At 42.8% G+C, this 23,249-nt stretch overlaps 1 protein-coding gene across 1 annotated transcript; it reads right to left on the bottom strand.

Annotated features, from left to right (window-relative positions):
* Positions 1-5,520: 5,520 nt before the first annotated feature.
* On the bottom strand, positions 5,521-19,999 carry LOC108796677 (growth/differentiation factor 6-A-like). Its single transcript, XM_018568176.1, has 2 exons — positions 19,654-19,999; positions 5,521-6,434 (listed from the first exon to the last, which is right to left on the bottom strand). The coding sequence occupies exons 1-2, from the start codon at positions 19,997-19,999 to the stop codon at positions 5,521-5,523; spliced, it is 1,260 nt and encodes a 419-aa protein (XP_018423678.1).
* Between the last annotated feature and the right edge of the window lie 3,250 nt (positions 20,000-23,249).

Here is a 23,249-nt window from a genome sequence, read left to right as displayed (position 1 = left end):
AGTAGACTCCTAGAGAATCTGGCTCTGCCATGAATGGTGGCATTGTACAGAGAGAAGCTCTGCACGGAGAGAATATTCACACATTATTACTATACATGGTGAATCTACTGGTGACCCGTCTGCATACATTCCCCTCCCAAGTCTATAGACATCCTTTGGTGGTGGACAATTTGGATTGCAGTACAGGCCCTTCCAGGTTACCTTGAACATTCATTAATAACATATCTGATAATAAACCCTATGTTTTACCATGTGAAATTTTACACAGATATGAGTTAGGGCTTTGATCATACAAACGTGTTTAGATGAACATGCATGATCATATCGGACAAGTGCTCATCATCTTTATGTCAGAAACTTTCATATTCATATTTCATATTGTGCTATCCTATGTCTATGGGCACCTTTAGAGGTTTAATGCAACCATTTTCCCTCCAATCCCTGCATTCTCAAAGCCTTAGCTGTAGGAGAAACAGAGGATGTAGTGGCTATCAGTCTCCAAGGGCTCTGGCCATTCACCAGTGTTGCGCAATGATGAAAGGTCTGGTCTTATTTAATATTCTGTAAAAGGCTTGTTTGAATCTTTCGCTAGGGAACCTTTTTTTTTTGGATAACATGGGGAAGGGTGACCCCCCCCCCTCTACCAAGTTTTTATTGCTACCAAGTTTTTATTGCTTTTGTATTCCCATGGGGGAGATTCACTTCTTATTTTTCAATGGTGCCCTATAACATTGAGGAAAGAAATCCCAAAATTTGTGGTTCTCCCTAGAGCAGGGGAGAAAGGACAATGGGGCTTCCTGTTTTGGGGAAACTGTTTAATAGAGGAATTCCCCAAACTTCAGAAGATTTCTTCTAAATTTCTGTTGCATCTTTGGGACAGGAAGTGAAGAGAAATTTCCCCAATGGTACACAGACAACAATAAAAAAAATAGTACACAAGCCAACCCTTTAGAATAAGTTGGCAAGGAGATCTAGGTTTTGCAGATCCTCAAAAGGTGGCTCATAACTTGCTATATACATGGAATTGGAACAGGAATAGCACCACTTTAAATAAAAATTACTGTAGTAACTGTATATTAAAAGAAACTTTACTCATTTGCTCCCCACTGCTCCATTTAGCCACCCAGAGTGAAGAGCGGAAACATTGTAGAAACGCTGGAGTTTATAAAGCTGAAGATTCTCTCCCCACCTCAATGTGACAAGAGTGAGTTACATGCTCCTCCATACTTGGCAGTGGCATCAATTCTTGTTAGCTTCCAGCAGAGAAACAAAGAGGCTTAGAACCAAAGGGAAGTATGTGCTGCTGGGAAAATATGAGAGAGAAGCATTGACAGAACAAGTACTGCAACATAAACATGGGGTGCAGTGGCAGGAACGGGCACCACGGCATTAAACTTTGCATGATTGTATGAGCGCTGCTGCTCTGTGTCAAAATACTTTAAAGGGTATATAATGCACAAATGGATGGAGTAGCAAAGGAAAGAAACCCTATCAGTTTCTATTGCTTTTTTGTGTGTCTCTGCTTGATCCTCCTAGTGACCTAGATCATCGGGAAAGAAAATCATGGAAAAATAGAATTTTGGATTGTCAAGCAATCAGGAGGCAAACACAAATCTAATTGGGAAACTTGTTGCAGTGAGAACTGTCAAAGAGAGAATTTCTATCACTTAGGAAATATTTCCTCTCACTTCCTGTCATGTCCATGGCACAAGAACAAAAGAGAAACGTTTCCAATGTGACAAAGATGGCAAAAAAATATTTTCACCCTTCACTACAATACACAAAAAAAAGTTTGGGTTTTTAGATACTTCGCCTGCTTATGTGTATTGGCCATTTGGCTCTAGACACTGACTAGGTGCAGGTGGTTGGAAATATTGGCTTTCGATGTCCATGAGTATGGGCTCTAAATTGCTTTTATTTTTCAGTGCAGGTGGACGCTGGATTCAAGGCACCCAACCGCAAATGTAAATAATTGTAATTTTGTGTCAGGTTAGTATAACATCTTCATTTCCACTATATAGGACAAAGAACATCACCCTCAGCTGCTATGGTGAGACTGTATGAGTGAGCAACACTTATCACAGTAATGTCTTGCAATCTCAAATACGAAATAAAGATGAATTCCATTAAAGTTTTTATGGGGCACACAACACTGGCAACATCAATTACCACTAATAAAGACTAGCCCATGTCCTGCTGTCAGTTACGGTAAAAGTTTTCCCTCCATTGATGCCAGATATTCCTCACATCGGTCATCTTTCGGCACTGCAAGGATGAGAGGCTGCGGATGAGACTCGGAAGGATTACGAGATTCAACCTCCTCTTCTTGTCCCCTCATCCATTCACAGAAGTCCTTGTGTTGTTTTACCAGAATGCAAGGTGTTTGCTGAATGGAGGAGGGTGGATGAATAACAGTACTGCCCCCTTGTTCATTCCCAAAAGGCCTTGCATTCTGTGAAAATATTACTAATTTTTGTGAATGGTGGACAGGGCAGGGAGGGTGAATGGCACAATCCTTCACAGCCACAGCCGCAGCTATTAACCTTCTCAGTGCAGGAAGATCACCGCTGTGGGGAGTATCCAGGGCCAATGGAGGCAGAATTTTTACAGTAACTGGCAGCCAGCAGGACATGAGATTCGGTTTATTAGGGGTAACTTATTTGACAAGTGCTGTATGCCCAATTTATATTTCTTACTTGAGTTCAGTTTTAAACATCATTATCTCTGTTTTCCATAAAAGACCTTCTAGACTTGTGTCATTGGCAGCCAGAGAGAAAGATAAGTATTTTTCAAAGCACAGAAGTTAGTATGGTAATACTAAAAAATATATACTATGAATATATAATTAGGCAAAAGTGAAATGTTGAAGTTTTAAAGAAAAATGTGACGGTAAAGAACGGAGAAAAAAAAATTAAAAATGGTGACCCTGAGATATAATGTGCAAGCCTTGAAATATACCTAATGCTCCGGAGTCTCCAATGTATGCGTATAGCTTGTGTATGGTGTGTTCCAGCCAAGCCCGCATGTCATCGTCCAGGTGTTTCCTGCACTTTTTAGTCCAGGACTGGCCCTAACCTGCTATGTATAGAGATCAGCACAGTGTATCCTGTAGAGACACCAAGCCCTTCCCTGTTACACTGACCTGCACTACAGCCATTACTGAATCCACCCCATAGACAGATGAGATCACTTGGCAGGCTGTGTCAGGTCGCTCACATGAGATTCTTAACAAATAAATAAATATATTATGTTGGAAAGGAATGTGTTTAGATACCTGGGATCTACGGGATATCAAAAATGTTAAGGCCCAGGAAACATTTTACACAAGAAAAAAGAAAAATACTATTGAAGTGATAAGTGATAACACCAAAGATAACCAGTCACAAGTGGGCATGTGCAAAATCTGAATATTCTGAAAATTATAACAGCTCGGAAAATTATAATTGAAAGATTCATAATTACGCCTTATCAGGCTTTATTTTTTTTAAAGAGACTCTGTCAGTGAACCTGCACCCAGATCATGCACACTAAACTATTTACATATTCTGGAAAAGCACTTGAAAAAAGCCCTCACTGACCTCTGTAGCTATCGGCATTGTGGAGAAGTTTGTCTTCAAATTTCACAAAATCTCAGCTATATGCCACGGAGAGCAGATCTTGGCAGCCTGCCAGCCCACTGATGTAAAACGTGCCGAAGGCATTTACTTAAAAATGACTTCAAAGTCTTTGTTGTGATCTTTGACAATTAATTACTTTACAGTACAAGCAGCTAGAGAGGTCAGTGATGGCTTGTTTAAAAGATCTTCTACTGCTCCCCCCCCCCCCCACATTTTTCTCAAGCTGCACTCCCCTGCTGATCTGTTCCTCTCCCAGAGACATTGGGAAATAACCAGCTATGGGGTAACATGTGACTTGCTGCCATTGCGTAGTGCCTAGGGCTTAGTGGCCAATTGCCAGGCCTGAACACTGTCATGTCAGGAAGCTCTGACACTCCAACTGTGGAGGAACTGAGTGGTGGAAAAGGTGGGTCTAAGGTGGTTGGGGGTGGGCTTTAAGGTGAAGAAAGGAATGTATTTCTTCTCTTATTAGCAGGTACACATCCTACTGAAAGTTGTGTGTCATAACGGGTTTGCTTTAAGGGGAAAGTAAACAACTGCCAGGCTCTGTTATTTGGCACAGTTATGCACCCTCAGGAGTGCAACCGTCACACTCCAAGTGACCACTGACTGCTGACACTCAAGCTGCTCCACTAGGTTAACCCCTATAGATATAGATACACCCATCTTCTGAATGGCCCTTTATCTGAGCCTGTAAAAATGCAAGCCATTATGTTCCTGTTCTTCCCTCCCCTCCAATCTCACTCATACATATTGAAACTTAAAAGGCAGTTTGTACATCACACTAACATGTAACAGGAAGTTGCAGTTCTGCACAAAAATGTCTGATTAAACAAATGGGGGAAGCTCTCTGACTTTAGCACTATTGCAGTGCAGTACAGCATTAGCAATTTATTGATTGTTTTCACATGTGCCTGGCATTGCTCGGCAAAATCCCACCACCACCCTCCTTCCGCATTTGACATTACAAGATAAGGCAGCAAAGTCATCCACTTTGTAAACAGGAAGGATTATTTCTTTTCTTATGCATCTTATTCCATTATTTCTATATAGGTCATTTGCTGGTATCATCATTATTGAGTTATATAGTGCCAACATTTTCGGGAGCACAGTACAAGGTAAGGACATAGGGCCTGTAACAAAGATATTACTATTGGTAAAGCAATAGGCATGAGGTCCCTGCCCAAATGTGTTTGCAGTTTAACAGAAGGGATATGTACAAGAAGCAAGAGGATATAGCAGTAGAACTTGGAGAAGCATTAATTGTGGGTGAAGCCCAGAAATCTTGGGACATAAGGCATTGTGGACCAAGGTTACCCTTTGTTCTGAAAAGAGGTGCTTATAAGATGCATTTAAATACTTGGAGGATTATTGAGAATTTACCAGCGTGTGGAAAGGAGAAGCATTAGAGAAGTCCCAGAGACTTGAGTTAGAGCTGGTGGCCAGGAAGGCAAAGAGACGCCTCATGTAGTGTATGTCTGTGGTCCTCAGAGGGGGCAACAGATTGTTCGGGGCTTCAGATCTTGCGTGTTGCCCTGAGGAACTTTAGACACACAGTAGGCCATATCTATGTGAGCAATGTGTAGACAGCTGTGTCCACAGTTCCCACTTGGCAACAAGCAAAGGGTTCAACAGTTCCCACTGGGCACAATTAATAATTCAATGGCCTTTACAACTGTAAGAGAATAAGATACGTAATAAATACCATGTGGAAAGCAGATTTTTACAACCTTTCCCTATAACACCAGGTTACACTTTAAACCTGGAAGAACTGTTTAGTGACACACAGGAGAATTGTAACACTTTGTGGTCTACCTCAGTTTGCCTTTTTCATGTCTGTTTTTTTTTTCTTTCTAATAAAAAAGTACAGAAAACACAATTCTAGGCAATACATAAGTAAGTGCTACCTGCAACCACAGTTTTCTACAACCATGTCCTCATACTGCTTGTAGACCACGTTGTTGCCAGAGTCTATGTATAGGATACTTATAGGACTGAGTTTGGAAGGGACACAACAGCTGGGTGGCGTGGACTCCGGGTCCATTGAATTCATTAAGGTCTGGATTATGGCATGGTTGGTAGGCTCCAGATGGGATCTTAGAGGAAAATCACACATACCCTCGCAATGATAAGCTTCATAATCCAACGGGGCTATTATCCAGTCATCCCAGCCAAGCTCTTTGAAGTTGACATGCAAGGGCTTCTTACTACACCTTGTTTTAGCCCTTTTGCCTTGTCCTTTGTTGTGACTTGTCCTGGTTGGCAACGTTGTCCTTTTCCTTCTTCTTTTAATGACGGACCTTTGGTCATGATCGGGAGGATCTGCTCCTTTAGGGTTTTCCATTGACTTAATTTTGTCCCTTATCTCCTTGAAAAGGTTCTCTTTCCTCTTAGAATAGGAGGAGACCACCAGCAAAGCTTTTTCCGGTTCTGCTAAACCCAAGCGATTAAATCCAAGCTGGGCTGGAGGCAAGTATCGGTCTGTGAGATCAGAGACTATCTTTAAGGTAAAGCACAAATGCTCACCAGGACTTTTCCTGTTGTCCATGGCATTCCAGACATTAAATACTTCCCATTTGGAGAAGGTGGCCATAAGGTCAGCAGTACGGGAGTCTAGGAGGATGGGCTCCTCCCAGGTGGTAACACAAGTGTAAAGGTGAAGGTGAACAACATTCCCTGAGTCTAATACCACAAGGCTTATGTTCTCAGGAGGTTTGCGTAAAATCCTTAGCTCAGCGCCCACAATCTCATCCAAGGAAGACAACGTGCTGGTGTCAAACAGGTAGTTCTGCTCCAGGGACTGAAGAGGAACTTTATCTGGAAAGGAAAAAATAAAGAACCTTAATATTATCACAGTAAGGTGTCACACATCTCACAGCTCATAAACTTTTACTAAAGCCTGGTGCCTTGCCAAGCAGAATATAACAATGTATTCACGGTGTGTCTGTACAAATTACATCCCATTGTGCTTTGTACAGTGTATATGACGAATGATTTTACTCTGCTGGGCTACAGAACACCATTCACCCTTATGCTATGGAGATGGTGAGATGGGATGTTGATGGGAAATATTTATGATTGCATGCACCAATTATGTTTTTTTTGTTTTGCCCAAATATACTGTATACTTTAGTATCTGTACAGCAATGACTATATGAGAAATGTTTACACATTTATGTACAAACTATTATATTCAATAGATATTTCTTCTCTGAGCTTGCTCTTGGACTTGAGATGTATTGACCATTTTTCTAGGATATACTTACACGGCTATGCACATATTTACTAAACTGTGTTATATGTTTATATTTTTACCAAAAATGTATTTACTCATTTTATTGCCCCAGAAATATTCTATAGATCATGTATTATTTCGTCAGAGTTATCCCTGCACCTTTCCTGGGGAAGTAGCAAGCCTTGCTACAAGTTGCATTGAGATGGTGTAAAAACTACTTTTGTGTATTACTAAGGACCCATTTTTTTTTTAACCACTTCCCCTCTCACACCTGTATACATGACTAATTTTTCATTTATTTACTTCTGCTCTGGGTCTATTCAGGGCCAGTGCTTCCACTAGGCAAACCAGGCAGCCACCTAGGGCTTACTGCTGCCTAGGGCGCATCTTCAAACACTCACCCACCCCCATCTATTTTGAATTGCAAAAGTCAAGAGCAGGCTGGCTATTGCACCCGCCCACTGAGCAGAGGAGCATAACTGAAAGATAACTTTCTCTCTGAGGTCCGCTCATCTGCTCAGTGGGAGGGTTTCAATAGCCAGTGTTCCTATTAGCTATTTCAAATTAAAATAGCCAATAGCAGTCTGGCTATTGCCCCCCGGTGCTTGCATTCACTTGTCGCCTGCGGAAGGTAGCCGTCAGGAGAATGGGGCCGCGCGGGGGGGAGGGGAATGGGGGTTGCACCGCAGGAGGGGGACTGGGGGGTGCAAGTAGCTGGTCTTGCCTATGGCGCAAAATAGTCTAGCACCGGCCCTGGGTCTATTGAATAATATTATCCATAGATAACGGGTATAATATTACCTATAGATTACGTAACATAACAAAGTCATATATTAAGATCATTTTTATCATAATATAATTTTTTAGGGCAAACAGGGTTTCTTTCTGTGATATTGTCTTACAGGAATAATTTTATTTTTGTATATAATCCATAGACAGAATCTGTAACAAAACTAAAAGAAAAACACAGATTTTCTACTTTTGATAGTTAAAAAAAGAAAAATTGAATTACTGTAGCTAAGTATAAGTTATCATTTGTCCCATTTAAATGACATAAAAATTATGATTATGGTACAAAGCATTGCACGGTTACTTATAAAAGAAATAAAGGCTTTTTAAGACATTTTGCACTCTTTTTTTCTATGTGCTGCTGAAAAAATTAATAAATATAACAAAAATACAAATTTAAAAAGTTTAAATAATAATGGTTAGTTGTGAGGGGATTTAAAATGGGCAGGTTGTGCAAGAACACTCACAAAATGTCTTGCAACTCTAGGAATTTTGCATAGGGGAGTGGCCTACAATTTCACACAGTCAATGTCAGTTGTTGTTTTTTTTTTTGCCTAAAATGGGCTTTCAGTGCGTTCCAGGGCGTTTGAATGCTTTTTTGATGTGTTTGCATGCATTCCAGAGCAGGTAAAATAGGGCTTGCTGCAGTTTTATTTACATGCTCTGGAACTGAACGCTGCGGTGTGAACTAGAGCCCAAACTACCATTGGAATACATTGGACGCAGTTTTGATACGTTCTGTAACTGCTCTGCTCCAGGAACGCGCTTGGTGTGAACTAGCCCTTAAAGTGACTCTAAACTCGGGAGTTGAATCTTAAAATGCACTCAAGTACCTTAAAGGAGAACTATGAGGTGAGTGATTTTCATGTTACAGGTCATGTGACATATAAATCTCCGAAGCACTGGATACAGCAAAGCATTATGTGAATGGCCACATCCAGGGGGAAGTTTGTGTTGGTATATCAAAGTAGGGGGACTCCAGCCAACATTTTGGGGAGGGGTCAAAAACAGTGTCAGGTTTTTTTTGTACTTATTTGGATTCTTTCTTCACTTCTTGTACTCCCGTGTTGGACTACAATCTCAATACAAATTAGTAAACCAAACATGAGATTGTAGTCCATCATTAGAGCGAGCTTGGAGCGGTGACTACTATACAACACACACAGGGACCATGGGGAACAAAAGCAGCCCCCCTCCAGAAGGAAGGACAGTGTCAGCACCAATTCAGAGATGATTTGAGAATCTACAGCCGAGTGATAGACAAATAAGATACATTTTTTAATGTTAAAAGAGAACTATGGGGGAAGTGTTTTTCCCCAAAGTTCTCTTAAGGGTCACAGGAGGACATATACTAGCATCCTCCCATGATCCAAAGCTTAGTATATCGCGAGCTAAAACTTGTGGTATACTGAGACCGCTGCAGTCGGGATGGATCCCAACAATGCTGTCAAGATCCACCCAGCTGCGTGAGTGACAGTGGGCTCTGCCTATCTACAGGCAAAGTCAGCTGTACCCGGCCCCTCCCCAGTCCGTTCCTCCAGTCAGCGCTGGAGGATCAAAGCATGGAGGGGGGAATCCCTGCAGGGAGCCGTGACTGACAATCAGTGCTCTGCAGGGACAGGATCGAGAAGTGAGCGAGTGACGGTATGTGTTCGCTCACTTCCCGATCTAATGAGCTGACGCGTTTCATTGTCACACGCCGGCTCGAACTATACGGTTGAGTGATTTTCACTCACCTCATAGTTCCTCTTTAAATGTTGTACCCCAAAACACTATACTAAAATACATAAGAGGTTACAACGAGTAAATAGATACCCAACATGCCCAAGTTAAAAATTGTGTGCGTCTGTGAAACTGCAACAGAATTCAGTACCTGAAAAAGTCCATATACAATGCTTTAAAAGCCCCTCCAGGTCATCAGTTTAGAGACCCATGTAAATATTGGCCCTAGAATTATTGCTCTCACTCTAGAGTGTGTGGCAATACCCAACATGTGTAGCGCCATTGTCGTTTTCATACGTAGGCGCACCTGACACGTGTTTATGTGACAATGCGGGTGCTCGCAGGGGCAAAGGGGCTTTAAAAAAATATTTAAATAATTTTTACATTTAATTTATTTAAAATTACTTTTAAAACAGTTTTTGTGTTAACTTTACTTTAATTGCTATCACATAGGGGGGCTTACATGTGATAGCATATTGGCAGTGATGGGTACTCTTTAAGGTGACGCTGGGGGTCCAAAAGACCCCCAGCGTCTTTTGGACCCCCAGGCTATTGAAGTGCAGATCACACTTCATGAACTTATTGCTGGGCTTCAGGAGCCGATCAATGATAGCTATGGGATCTGAAGTGATGCAATATGCGTCACTCCCGGTCCCATAGTACGGGGAAGAAATCGGTGAACGCCGATCACCAACCTCCTCCCCAGCTTCCTGCCGACACCCGGCAAGCCAGTCCTGGGCCCGTAGGAAGGGCAGCAGAGCCCAGGAAGCACAGCGGGTGTGTCAGGAGGGAGCAGGGGTGTCCGGGGGTGGGGGGCGGCCCGGTTACTATATCGTAGAAGCGAACTGCCGGCAGCTGAGCCACCAGAATTGCTTCTACTGTAAAGCCGGCCGTCGGCTCTACAAAACTGAACAGACTCCCGGTATCTGTTTAACCCCTTCAGACTCATGACGGGATTATCCCGTCATGGGTTGGAAGGGGTTAAGATAAAATCAGGTTGGCAGCATGTGATGGCTACATATTAATATTATTATTCAGAATTTTTATACTGCCAACTGTATTGCCAATTGTATTGTTAACTGCGTGAGCTACGCATCGCTTTACAAAACGAAGGGAGACAATGCAGTTAACAATACAATTTTAATACAGGAGGGCCTTGCTCGTGAAAGTTTACAATCTAGTCATAGATATTGACATTTGTATCTACAATAAACTGTTAAAGCGGAATTCCCGGTCTACTGGACAGTTTGTCCTTCTGTCTGCCATCTTCAGAGCTGAAAACTCTCCAGCCAATCAGATTGATTACTGAGAACTATGAGAATGACTTATTCAGTTCTGTCTATCATTTGCAGATTGAGCTATTCATCTCTGTACACAACAGGTAGTAAGGAGAAGGCATAGCTTCTTTAAAGTGGAATGGTGACACCAGGGTGACCGTAATGTCACCTAAAAGAGAACCCGTCACCACTAATATGTTATCACATATGGGGGTTGTAAGCCCCCCTCGCCATGTGACAGCAATGAAGGAAAGTAAAAGAAAAAATAAATAAATAAAATACATTTTGAAATACAAAAAAATGTAAAGTCCCCCCGTGAACATGCACATACTGTTGTAAACACGCGTCGGGTGTACCTACCGGTATCTACGAAAATAACAAATTAATTACACGTTAGGTATTGCCATGTGCGCCAGAGTGAGAGCAATGATACGGCCAATATTCATGGTTAAAGTACAATTAAACCTTCTGGGTTTTTGCATATATCTATGGCTAGCAAGAAGTAGATATATGTAAAAACATTTTTTTTTAAAAAGGTTCCAAAAAGGTTATTACTTGCCTGTGTCTCGGCCGCGCGTACCGTCAAAAGATCTGAAGATTCTCGAGCGCCCGCGAAAGATCATGGGGCAGGCGCATGCGTAGTAGAGATCTTGGGCCGGGAGAAGAGGAGATACACAGGGTAAGCTAATGCAGGCAGCGTGGACGTGGACAGACGCTGTGGTACAGGAAGACACAGCAGTCAGCGCTGGATCAGAGACAGGGACCAGCGCTGGAGGGATTCCTGAAAACTACAGGAAAGTAAAAGATGATCGGATCAAGAGGCATCATCTAAGTCCTTAAAGCAGCATAGGGGGTGCGTGTTAAACCCCCTTCCTGTCCCGGTCATTTTTCAGTATTGAATGACATTTATTCCGTCATGCAACGCTGTACTGAAATGATTTTTAACCATTTTTGGGAAACAGATAGAGCTTTCTTTTGGTGCTATTTAATCACCACTGGGGTTTTTTTTTTTTTTACTATATTAGGAAAAATTACCAAAAATTTTGAAACAAAAACTGTTTCCCTTATATTAAATTATGAAACATTTATTATTACCCAATTTTTTGGTAAAATATAAAAGTCGGGGTCACGTCGGGTAAATAGACACCAAACATATCAAGCCTTAAAATTACTCGCACACACAAAAAACTACAATACCCGAAATTGCCCATAGGCGGCAATTTAAAAGCTTTTACCGCTCATCAGTTTAGTGTTATCAGTGATTGATGGCCCTAGAATTATTGCTCTCACTCCAACATTTGCGGTGATATATAACATGTGCAGCACAATTGTCATTTTCGTGTGTTGGCGCACCCGACGCGTATTTACGTTTATATGTGCGTATACGTGGGGGGGGGGGTTACATTTTTTTATATGTGACTTTTATTTTTTTTAACTTTTATTAAATTAATTTTTACACTTTTATTGCTCTCACATAGGGGACTAACAATCCCCCTATGTGATAGCACAGGCACACTGACAGGTCCTCTTTATGGAGACATTAGGGGTCTCTTAGACCCCTAATGTCATCTGGGGACCTTCAAAGAAGCTGATGAAGCACAGATCTGCTTCACCCGCTTCTTCTCTGACTATAGCACGCATAGAAATGACAGCTGAATGCGGAAATGATGTGATACACACCACTGTAATGTAAGAAGTGAGGTAATACACACCACTTCTGTATTCAGAGATCAGAGAGGAGATCAGCAAGTGGAACCATGCTGATCTCTCTCCGATCTTGCTGCTTGGAGCCGCCAAGCCGGTCCCAGGACCGCAGAGGGGACAGCGGAGCCCGGGATAGAAAGTAACAGCAGTGGAGGGGCACTACTGAAGGAGGGGGGCGCACATTGCAGGGCAGCACATACAAGCGATCAGATGGCTGTAGAGCCGCCGATTGCTTATATGTGTAACAGCCGTTACCGGCTGTTTACACTCATCAGTGTGTTCTGCTCATGCGCACAGTAGGGGGCGCACGTGAGCAGAAAAAAAAAAGCCAAGCCGTATATTTGCGGCCACCCGCTGGAAGGAGCTTGCCCTCCGTCCGTTTATTTACTACAGGCGGAAGGCAAGTAGTTAATGTCACTTTAATTCTTTACTGATGATCTGTAAGACGTCGCCTATGGACAATTTGGGGTACCGTATTTTGTTGCCATTTCACTGGCCACAACATTTTTAAGCTTGGCATGTTGGTTATCTATATGCGCAGCATAACCTCATCTTTTATATTTTAGCAAAGAAATTGGTTATTATATTGTGTTTTTCTGCACTAAAATGAATTTAAGTGTAATTTTTAGTGAAATGTTGGGTTTGATAAAGAGTTGTGCTAATATCATGCAATATAAAAAAATTGTAACTGCCGCCATTTTATTCTACAGGCTCTGTGATTTCAGGAAATATATAATTCTGGGGGGTTTTAAGTCATTTCCAGACCTAAAATGTGGATTATATCATGTGTGCAAAAAATAATACGCCTTGGCAGCAAAAAGGTTAAATCCAGTGCTCCTCTATAATGTTCGATGGATCGTAGATTTTATGGTCTCTGACTATCTTGTCTTTATAAATCTATTGTTTGACACAACAAAGAAAAAGATTAATTTGCTACAGTTTGATTGGATTTTAGACCAGGATCATCGTTGCTTTTTGGTAAAAACAATTGTTTGTCGGTCAAACCGCCTGTTCAGGTTAATCAGTTTCTAAAAAAGACAGCGTGAGCCATTAACGCCAATTCAATACAATAGTTTTAATCAGATGGATGTCTGAGACGATGACTCCATGCAACACATATGGTAAAATCCATCTGCATCAATCCAACCACGGTAAATGCTAAGCTGACCTTTCTGACCATGTTTCATGCTACATCCATATATAGGCGCCATGCAGTGGCGTCACTAGGGAGGTGCGGGAGGTGCAGCCCGCACCTGGGTGACACCATTGGGGGGGTGACACCAAAATGACTGACTGCCATTTTGCTATCACCCCCTATGAAAAGTCGGCACTCGGTCATGGACTGAGAGCCTGACAGTTGCAAAAGAGTGTCCTCTCCTCTCTCTGCTGACGTCAATCACCAAGATGGCCGCGGGCAGGTATCACCAAGATCAAGTCACGGCGGAGGTGACGCGCTCCATAAACATGCATTTGTGGCACATTCACGGAACGCAAAGATGTGAATGGGGACCCAGGCTTTAAGATCTTGCTGGATGGGGGTGGGTTCACAAGCGTCACGGCTGGGTGGGTGCTCCAATCTCATAGAGGGTGAGGCACACAGACACTTGCCAGACCTGGAAGGGGAAGGGTCACATCACAACCAGCTGACCCCTCTCACTTATCTGAATCATGGGGTTCTTCTCCCCGCAGGCTGGTGTTCATTTTGTAATTGGCCGGGCTGTGCGTGGCTGTGCCCATACAACCATGTCATCCATTCATAGATCTTCTGTGAATAGAGACACTGAAAGTCCCATCAGCCACCTTGGCAGCAGTTCTCAATGAAATATATGATCAGTCATATCCCTAACTTGTAGTCCATCGACACTTCCTCCGTCCACGTTACTGAATGTCCATAACAAGGTATGGACTTTGACGGGAGGAAGAGTCTGCAGCAGCCAGAGCATTGCACCCACAATCCACTGATCACAGTTGAAATTCTTTGCAGGCTCCAATGCAAAAAATTATAAATGCAGATTTTTTTCTTTTATGAAGAAGTGTTTATTTATTATTCTGTATTCATATTTGCTGGTAAATCTTAAGTAGATTGTACAATCTGATTGTTAAGTGAACGGCGAGCATTGCAACTCTTTTTTTAAATGATCGCTATATTGGCCGATCGGCTCCTTTAGGGGCATTGCATATGACCTCGTAGCTGGTCCCCAGCTCAGCAGGCAGTAATTCCAGCTATGTGTGTGTAGTCAGGTGAGGGTACACAGGGGTTGGGGGGGTGCACAGAGGTGTGAGCTCTGTAGAATGTACACACACTATAACAGGCAGAGTTTCTGTCTGATCCATTCCTCCTCAGCCTGACATTCCTGCAATGCTGGAGATAAGGAGCTCTTTGAAGGGTCATCTGGATTCATTTTCTATTAAATGGGGAAGAGATGGGTCAGAGCTCGCCTCATTAACCCTTTACTAGCCATCTCCACATACTTTTACCTGGATTTACTAAGCTGGATGAGCAGTTCACTGGCTGGATTTACTGCCTGGTGCAGCCCTGCACACTGTGACCTGTCAGTGTCTGTTGGGGATGAGTGAACATGGGCAGTGCACTTTGATTGCCCCGGCTGCTGGGATACCTATATATCCTATACATTGAGGTGTGATTGCTGGGGGTGCTGGGATACCTATATAGCCTATACAGTGAGGTGTGATTGCTGGGGGTGCTGGGATACCTATATAGCCTTAGCCTATACATTGAGGTGTGATTGCTGGGGGTGCTGGGATACCTATATAGCCTATACATTGAGGTGTGATTGGTGGGGGTGCTGGGATACCTATATAGCCTTAGCCTATACATTGAGGTGTGATTGGTGGGGGTGCTGGGATACCTATATAGCCTTAGCCTATACATTGAGGTGTGATTGGTGGTGGTGGTGCTGGGATACCTATATTGCCTTAGCCTATACATTGAGGTGTGATTGGTGGGGGTGCTGGGATACCTATATAGCCTTAGCCTATACATTGAGGTGTGATTGCTGAGGATGCTTGGATACCTGCATGTCCTATACAGTGAAGTGTGATTGCTGGGGGTCCCGGGTTACCTTTAACATTTTATACAGTGAGCTGGGGGTGCTGGGGTACCTATATATCCTATACATTGAGGTATGATTGCTGGGATATCTATATATCCCATACAGTGAGGTGTGATTGCTGGAGGTGCTGGGATACCTATATATCCTATGCAGTGAGGTGTGATTGCTGTGATACATACTATATAGTACAGTGCGATATTCTACATGCAGCTCCTCTACTGCAAAGGTGCAGGAAGAATCCTCAGGGTCTGTGTGAACTTATTGAAATCTCTCCTCTGACACGGTAATAAATTAGAGAGCTATTCTGCAGATCTTCCCTGAGGGCAGACTATTACACTGTCTGAATAATCTCCAATGAAGGAAGTGTTTATTACATCAAATAGAAATGACAGCTCACAGGATTGGTCATTTATAATTCTTGTTATTAAAATATAATATAAAAAAGGAAAAATATACCACAATATAAAAATATAGTGTACTGTATGATTGATATATTTTTATTATGTGACTGTTTGTAATTCAACTATTGAGCTTCTAAACCTCTTGAATCTTCAAAAAGAAAAAGAAAAGAGTGTGTAATGATGTGACACATATTGCTCATAGAAGGAATTATTATATACAATGTATCCTCTATCTGCTTCCGGTCACAGGTGTGCTCTGTACCTTCCATATATGGTCATCACTCTGACAGCTCTCAGGATGAGGATGAGACTGATGAAGAATTGGGGGGGGTGGAAGTGTCATTAAGAATGGAAGGAGGGGGTGGCACGGTAACAGAACAGGGCACTATGCCCCTCAGGTTATCTGCATGGGGAGAACCTGCTGGTGGGAATGGGCTGAGGGCTGAAGCTCTCCATGGTGACAGTGTGAGGCTTCGCAGGCATCTGAACCAAAATCTCCACGATTGCAATTTAAAACCAACAGGAGGTGCATCAGGTCAAGCCAATCCCAACCACACAGGAAGGGAGGACATATGGACACAGGGATGCCTTTCTACCCCTAGGTGCAATGTTCCCACCAGAAGGAGCAATAAATGCAGCAAGATGAGGGAGGAGATCTCTACAGCAACCACAGATGTCCCGACACTAACCTGAAATCCTCCAGATTCAATTCACTGCAAGTACACAAAGAGCTAAAACAACCATTAACATGGACTGATGGTGTGATAGCAGAACACAAGAAGTAATAAACTATCCCCTATATAGGGCAGGAGAAGGAGATACCATGCACTGAAATGTCTCTGTCTGATATAACATTATACAACATATTATAATACAAGGAACAATAAAATACTCCCTATGAGAGCAGGAGAAAGAGCCACCATGCACTGAAATGTCTCTGATATAACATTATACAATATAATATAATACAAGAAGCCATAAAATACTCAACAGACACAGGAGCAAAGGGAGCAAGCCATTATACTGAATCTTCTCAACCTGGTACCATACTAAAAATAATACAACACAACACGCAATCAAATACTCACTATGATCAGGAGAAGGAGCCACCAACACTGATACGTCTCTGTCTGGTTTAACAATATACAACACAATACAACAATCAATAAAATACGGTATAACGAGCAGGAGAATGAGCAGCCATCCACTGAAATGTCTGCCTGACAGTATAACACAATGCAACATTCAACACTGTACTCAATAGACACAAGAGCAAGGGAATGAACCAGTGACCACTATACAACGAATCTTCTCAATCTGGTTTATTATAATACAAAATAACACAACAATCAATAAAATGCTCATCAAACAAAAGAGCAGAGGAATACGACACTATAATGAATCTTCTCAACCTGGTATAACATAATACAACAAGCAATTAAATACTCACTATGCACTGAGATTTATCTGTCTGGTTTGCCATTAAACAACATAACACAATACAACAATCAATAAAATAATATACACAAGAGCAGGGGAATGAGCCACATGCACTGAATCTTCTCTGCCTGATAAAACACAATACAACAACCAATAAAGTACTCAATGTACACAAGAGCAATTGAGCCACATGCACTGAGTCTTCTCAGCGTGATATTACATAATACAACATAACACAATACAACAACCAATAAAATACTCATCAGACACAAGAGCAAGGGAATGAGCCACTATACACTGAATCTTCACCCCCTGATACAACACAATACAACAACCAATAAAGTACTCAATATAGACAAGAGCAAGGGATTGAGCCCATGTACTGAATCTTCTCAACCTGGTTTACCAATATACACCATAACACAATACAACAATCAATACATTAATATACACAAGAGCAGGGGAATGAACCACTATACACTGAATCTTCTCAATGTGATATAACATAATACATAACACAAAACAACCAATAAATACTCATCAGACACAAGAGCAAGGGAATGAGCCACCATGCTCTGAGATTTATCTATGGTTTAACTTTGTACAACATGACACAATGCAACAATCAATAAAATAATATACGCAAGGGCAAGGGAATGAGCCACATGCACTGAATCTTCTCTGCCGGATATAACAATATACAACATAACACAATACAATGATCAATAAAATACCCAATACACACAAGAGCAAGGGAATGAGCCACCATGCACTGAATCCTTCCAACCTGGTTTATCACAATAAAACAATCAATAAAATAATATACACAAGAGCAAAGGAATGACAAACTGTACACTGAATCTTCTCAACCTGGTATAACAATATACAACATAACACAATACAAGAATCAATAAAATGCTTTATATGCACATCAACAGGACAATGAGCCACCATGCACTGGATCCTCTCTACATGTATTCAAAGCAATGCACAGAAGTCACTAACCCTCCTCAACCAATCAGACATGAGCACCTCACTTCCTACAGTATATAAAATGGGGTTGCTGTATCTCGCACCGTTATATTAGATAAGTTTGTTCTATTGACATGTATAAAGGATCAATGAAACGCTACAGGGAAGGGAAAAGCAGTAAATCGAACACACTAAACTCTCTGTACAAGCTTCTTATGAGGCTGCGACGTTGTCATGCAGTATAAAAGGTAAAACAATACAAATAGGTAAAATAATAAAAGATACATCAATAACCCCAGGCGTCAAATGGTGAGCAGAGTGCCATGCTGGCATTAGGATGGTGATGAACTCACTGTCACATTTTTTTACTAACAACACTAAGTGACCGAAATACAATGTATCAAGTTTTATATACAATGAAGAAACAAGAAGACTAAAATCCACCGCAAATATGAATATTCTATAATTACTTCTCATGCTACATCGTGCAATACACATCCAGGAAACCATTAGATATCACTGCAGTCATGTAAGATGATGAGAGATTGGTTGCTGGAGGTTGTAATTACATATATATATATATATCTCTCTCATATATTAGTTTCACCTTTTAAGTTGCATTAGTGAAATAAATGAACTTTGCACCATATTCTAATTATTCCAGTTTCACCTGTAATTCTTGTCATATTGTATCGTGTCATGTTGAACATGTATTATATAATATTGCGAGTGGAGATTTTGAGCCCTGTTATATTGTATTGTATCGTGTTACATTATATTGTATCATATTATATTATATACAATCGATGCTCTTTACAGTAGATTTTAATGCAGTTTAAGGTCACTCTAAGCATGCTTGGCTTGGCTAGGGTATAACGAGCATGCAATTATTCACAATGACTCACAGGGGACACAGCCTGAGCCCAAAATTAGATTTTAATTAGAATATATCATCTCAGTATAAATATATGTTAATATCATACCATATATATAATAAAATGATTTGAGAAAAAGGGAAATCGGGTCGCAGATGAAAGCAGGCGATGTGTAAAGGACTACAGAGGACAGGGCTAGGGGCTGGGCAGGTGTCACCTCTTCCATTGCATTACCTCTTGCCCCCCTGATGCCCATTGTTGCCTTTAGAAGCTGGCTGGGCTGGTGACAGGTGGATGGAAGGCAGACCTCAGAGGTTGATAAATTATGGATAGTGATATGTACATATAGTTTATAGATGATTAAAGACTTGTGAATGTCTATATGATGACCCAGGTTGGCAGTGCAGCTGGCACCATGATCATGCCACCTGTAAATGTATTACTCCCAATGCACACCTATTAATTCATTTAATAGCTTTTTGCCACTGTTTTATGACTTTTTAGAGAAGCCTACACCCAGCCACCCTCACATCAGAGACAGACTCACCGTGCTCCTGGTCCACGAAGCTGGCAATCGTGTTGGCAGCTGCCCTGTCCCGTGTGCTGTTGCTGTGCAGCCCTCTGTGTTCCTTGCGGGATAGTCTCCTGTACAGGGAAAGCATGTATTCATGGGGCACCACGGCAGCCTTGCCGCAGCTCTCTTTTCTGGAGGTGACGTGCCGGTGGGTATCCCTTTGCGGGGTGCCAGTCTCCTGGGTAGCTGGCAGCGCCCTCCTGGCAGTTTCTTGCCTGTGTGCGGTGGGCAGCACTGCCGCAGCCTGGGGACTCTGGCCAGCCCAGAGCCAGGCGCTCCACAGCCCTAGACACAGAGCGGCAGCCTTCCTTAGATCCATTTTATCAGTGCACTCTGCTAGGGAATGAGAGACTTGGAGGGGGTTTGATGACTTTGGGAACTCCCCCGTTGCTTTCCTAAGATTGTCTTAATAACCTGCTGCGAAAGGGTGAGTCAGACGGGTTCGATGGCGCCCTCTGGTGGACAAGAGAGGGTACTGCGGGGGACAATACCTGCCGCGGCGAACGTTCCCATCTCCTGGTGGGGGGACCAGTCATCCTGGAATGTTGGATGATGACTCAACACGCCGGTCTTTTCTATCAAACAATGGCTGACAAAATCCTTATGACTCCTTTCTGCCCATTTTCTGCCCATGCTGGCTTTGGGGAATTTCTTGTCTTTTTGGAACTGTGGACAAAATGAAAACTGACATCTCTGCTGCAGTCTGTGGATTGCATTGTACGGCAGACTTGTTTTCCAGATTTCCCCATAACAGAGATTTAGGAGCTGTTGATCCTGCCAGGAAATCCTTTATTTCCCCACTTCCTTTCCCCACCCAAGCTGTGTAGTGTCAGTGACATAGGGCACAGCGTGTACCATAGGAGGGGTGCTAACCATGAAAAGGTGCTCGATGTCCTATAGCTCCTCTGCAATAAAGCTCCCTTGCTCTCTTTAGGGAAGCAGTGGTCTCTCTGCTGAGGTCCAACACCATGCCTAGTGAGTCTGCCCTTTAGCTCTCTTGCCAGCACTCTGCAGAGGAGGACCCTTGCTCTCTTTAGGGAAGCAATGGTCTCTCTGCTGAGGTCCAACATCCACCTACTGAATCAGACCTATAGCTTCCCTGCTAGAACTCTGCAGAGAAGGATCCTTGCTCTCTGTGTGGAAGCAGTGGTCCCTCTGCTGAGGTCCAACCCTTTCCCCTAAGTCTGACCTATAGCTTCCCTGCCAGTAGCCTGCAGAGAATGACCCTTGGTCTCTGTGGGGAAGCAGTGGGCTCCCTGCTGAGGTCCAACACCCCACCTACTGAGTCTGTCCTTTAGCTCCCTTGCCAGCACTCTGCCGACAAGGACCCTTGTGTCCTGCAATGCCGCGTGCAGTGCCGGTGCTAGGATTCTTGCCTACACAGGCAATGTGCATTTTTGCACCCCCCTCCCCCTGTAGCGCTGGGCCTGCTTGCGCTGTGTTTTTTTTTTCTAATGCCCTGTTTTTTCCGCCCTCACCCTGCAGCGCCCTCAGGCGGCCTCCTGACTTGCCTTGCGGTAGCGCCGGGCCTGGCTGCGTGGGGGTTGTAGTTTCTGCACAGCTGGAGGTGCCGCAGTGGCGTCACTATACTTGTAGTCCAGCGAGCTTGAGGACCAGTGCAGGTCCCGTCACTCATCAAGTCATGTGACCTCCAACCCATTGTTCTTAGGATTTCCCTGCAAATAGAGAAGTGACAGTAAAGCTGACAGAAAGAAGAATTTGGTGACTTGTCCTGTGTGGTTGCGGAGAAGCCGGCAGTGGAAAATCCCCGGCTTGGAGAGCTCCAGCCTGCCAGTGAATGTTCACAATATCAGCAGATTTACAGCAAACGTTTGGCCACCCCTAATCACATGACATGTTTCACATATATATATATTTTTTTTTTTAAGGGAATATTGACCTGGACCTTATCAGAGAACAATAAATAAAAGTATGCGTGCGTTTACATTTGTAGAAACAGTCCATATACTGCGTGCCTGCAAACTGACAAGTGATACAAGAAGCATTTATATGACACATTCAGAGCGCATACAAAGCCCCAAACAAAACCGCCCTATGCTGCATCTCACCGATCCTTATTCTCACCTGGAGATCCTGGCAGTAACACACTTCCTGTCCTAGGGTGACAACACTTCTAGGAGATAGTTGGGAACAATGTAGCTGGTAACAGCAGTCAGTATACAGGCCGACGGCACAGGAAGTCACCAGCTCACCGGATTTCTGGTAGGACCAACAGGTTGTTTTGTTCTTTGCACTTATCACACAGATATAAGAAAACTCTTTCAATGGTTTGTTTGTTTCACAAGTCAGAAGGGAGCAAATAAGAGAAGTTCATTGTGAGGGCGTCCGTGCGCTGTACGGGGATATGAATGTCAAAAGGGTTTTCAGCTGTTTGACATTCGCCAAGGTGAATGTTACTAACTACTAACAGCAAAGTGAATGTGACTACCTACTAACAGCAAGGTGAATGTGACTAACTACTAACAGCAAGGTGAATGTGACTAACTACTAACAGCAAGGTGAATGTTATTAACTACTAACAGCAAGGTGAATGTTATTAACTACTAACAGCAAGGTGAATGTGACTAACTACTAACAGCAAGGTGAATGTGACTAACAGCAAGGTGAATGTAACTAACTACTCACTGACAGCAAGGTGAATGTTACTAACTACTCACACCCCACTTTTTGAGGTTTATAAAAACATTCACATAGCTATTCGTCCTGCATAGTAGTCCCTGCAGTGGTTACATCTATTCCCTCCGGTGTTCTCTACAATTGTTACGAAGATACATTTCTTTCCTGTGATCCTTGGCGCCATCTAGTGGCCATAATTCAGTATTTTCCCCATTCACGCTGAATGAACCTGTCTCTACTACTGCCCGTATATATCTGAAGAACATTCAACCAGAAGAGAAAATAGCCCCAAAACATTGGATTTTCTCCCATTCTCACAACAGCCGGTTCATACACAAGGAGCACATGTGCAGGCAGTTTTTTTTTTTTTTTTAATAAACTCCTTTTTGTTTTATGTTTTTTTATTCTGGTGTATCCAGACGATACATTGCAGTTGTGCATTAAAAAACCTGTCACCAAACGGACAATTGAAAATTAGATTATAGTGAAGGAGCATGACATAAAATCGAGTACATACAGAGATATAAGCAGCTGAAGATATGTGCAGATCTCAGCTCTCTATCCCCCAAGCCTCCCTATTGTCCCTTTTATGTAGTGGGCAGCCTCATTAACGAAAAAGGAGCCTGCACCCGGTTGACACCATTGGAGGGGTGACACCAAAATGACTGACAGTCATTTTGGTGTCACCCCCTCTAAAAAGTCGGGCACTCGGTCATAGACCGAGAGCCCGACAACTGCAGGAGAGAGAGAAGGGGATCCGGTGGGAGAACATTCCTTCCTCTCTCTGCTGGCGTCCATCACCAAGATGGCCGGCAAGTATCAAAAAGATAACTTTGTATGCGCGATGACGTCACGGCAGGCTGTCACCCGGTATCTGCTCCGGGTGACACCAGGCCTCAGGATGCCCCTGGGGGCGGGGTCTGTTTATATAG

This window comes from Nanorana parkeri, unplaced genomic scaffold (genome assembly GCF_000935625.1).
Source record: "Nanorana parkeri isolate BGI_ZX_2015 unplaced genomic scaffold, ASM93562v1 scaffold1149, whole genome shotgun sequence".
NCBI classification, from domain to species: Eukaryota; Metazoa; Chordata; class Amphibia; order Anura; family Dicroglossidae; genus Nanorana; species Nanorana parkeri.
The sequence above is the reverse complement of the archived record's forward strand: the minus strand, read 5'-3'. Positions and strand labels throughout refer to the sequence as shown.

Bases quoted from the DNA above. Each gene is read 5' to 3' on its own strand.
- LOC108796677 (XM_018568176.1), bottom strand. From the start codon at position 19,999: ATGGATCTAAGGAAGGCTGCCGCTCTGTGTCTAGGGCTGTGGAGCGCC. The intron at 6,435-19,653 runs GTGAGTCTGTCT...TTTCCTTTCCAG, and splicing joins CTTCGTGGACCAGGAGCACG to ATAAAGTTCCTCTTCAGTCC.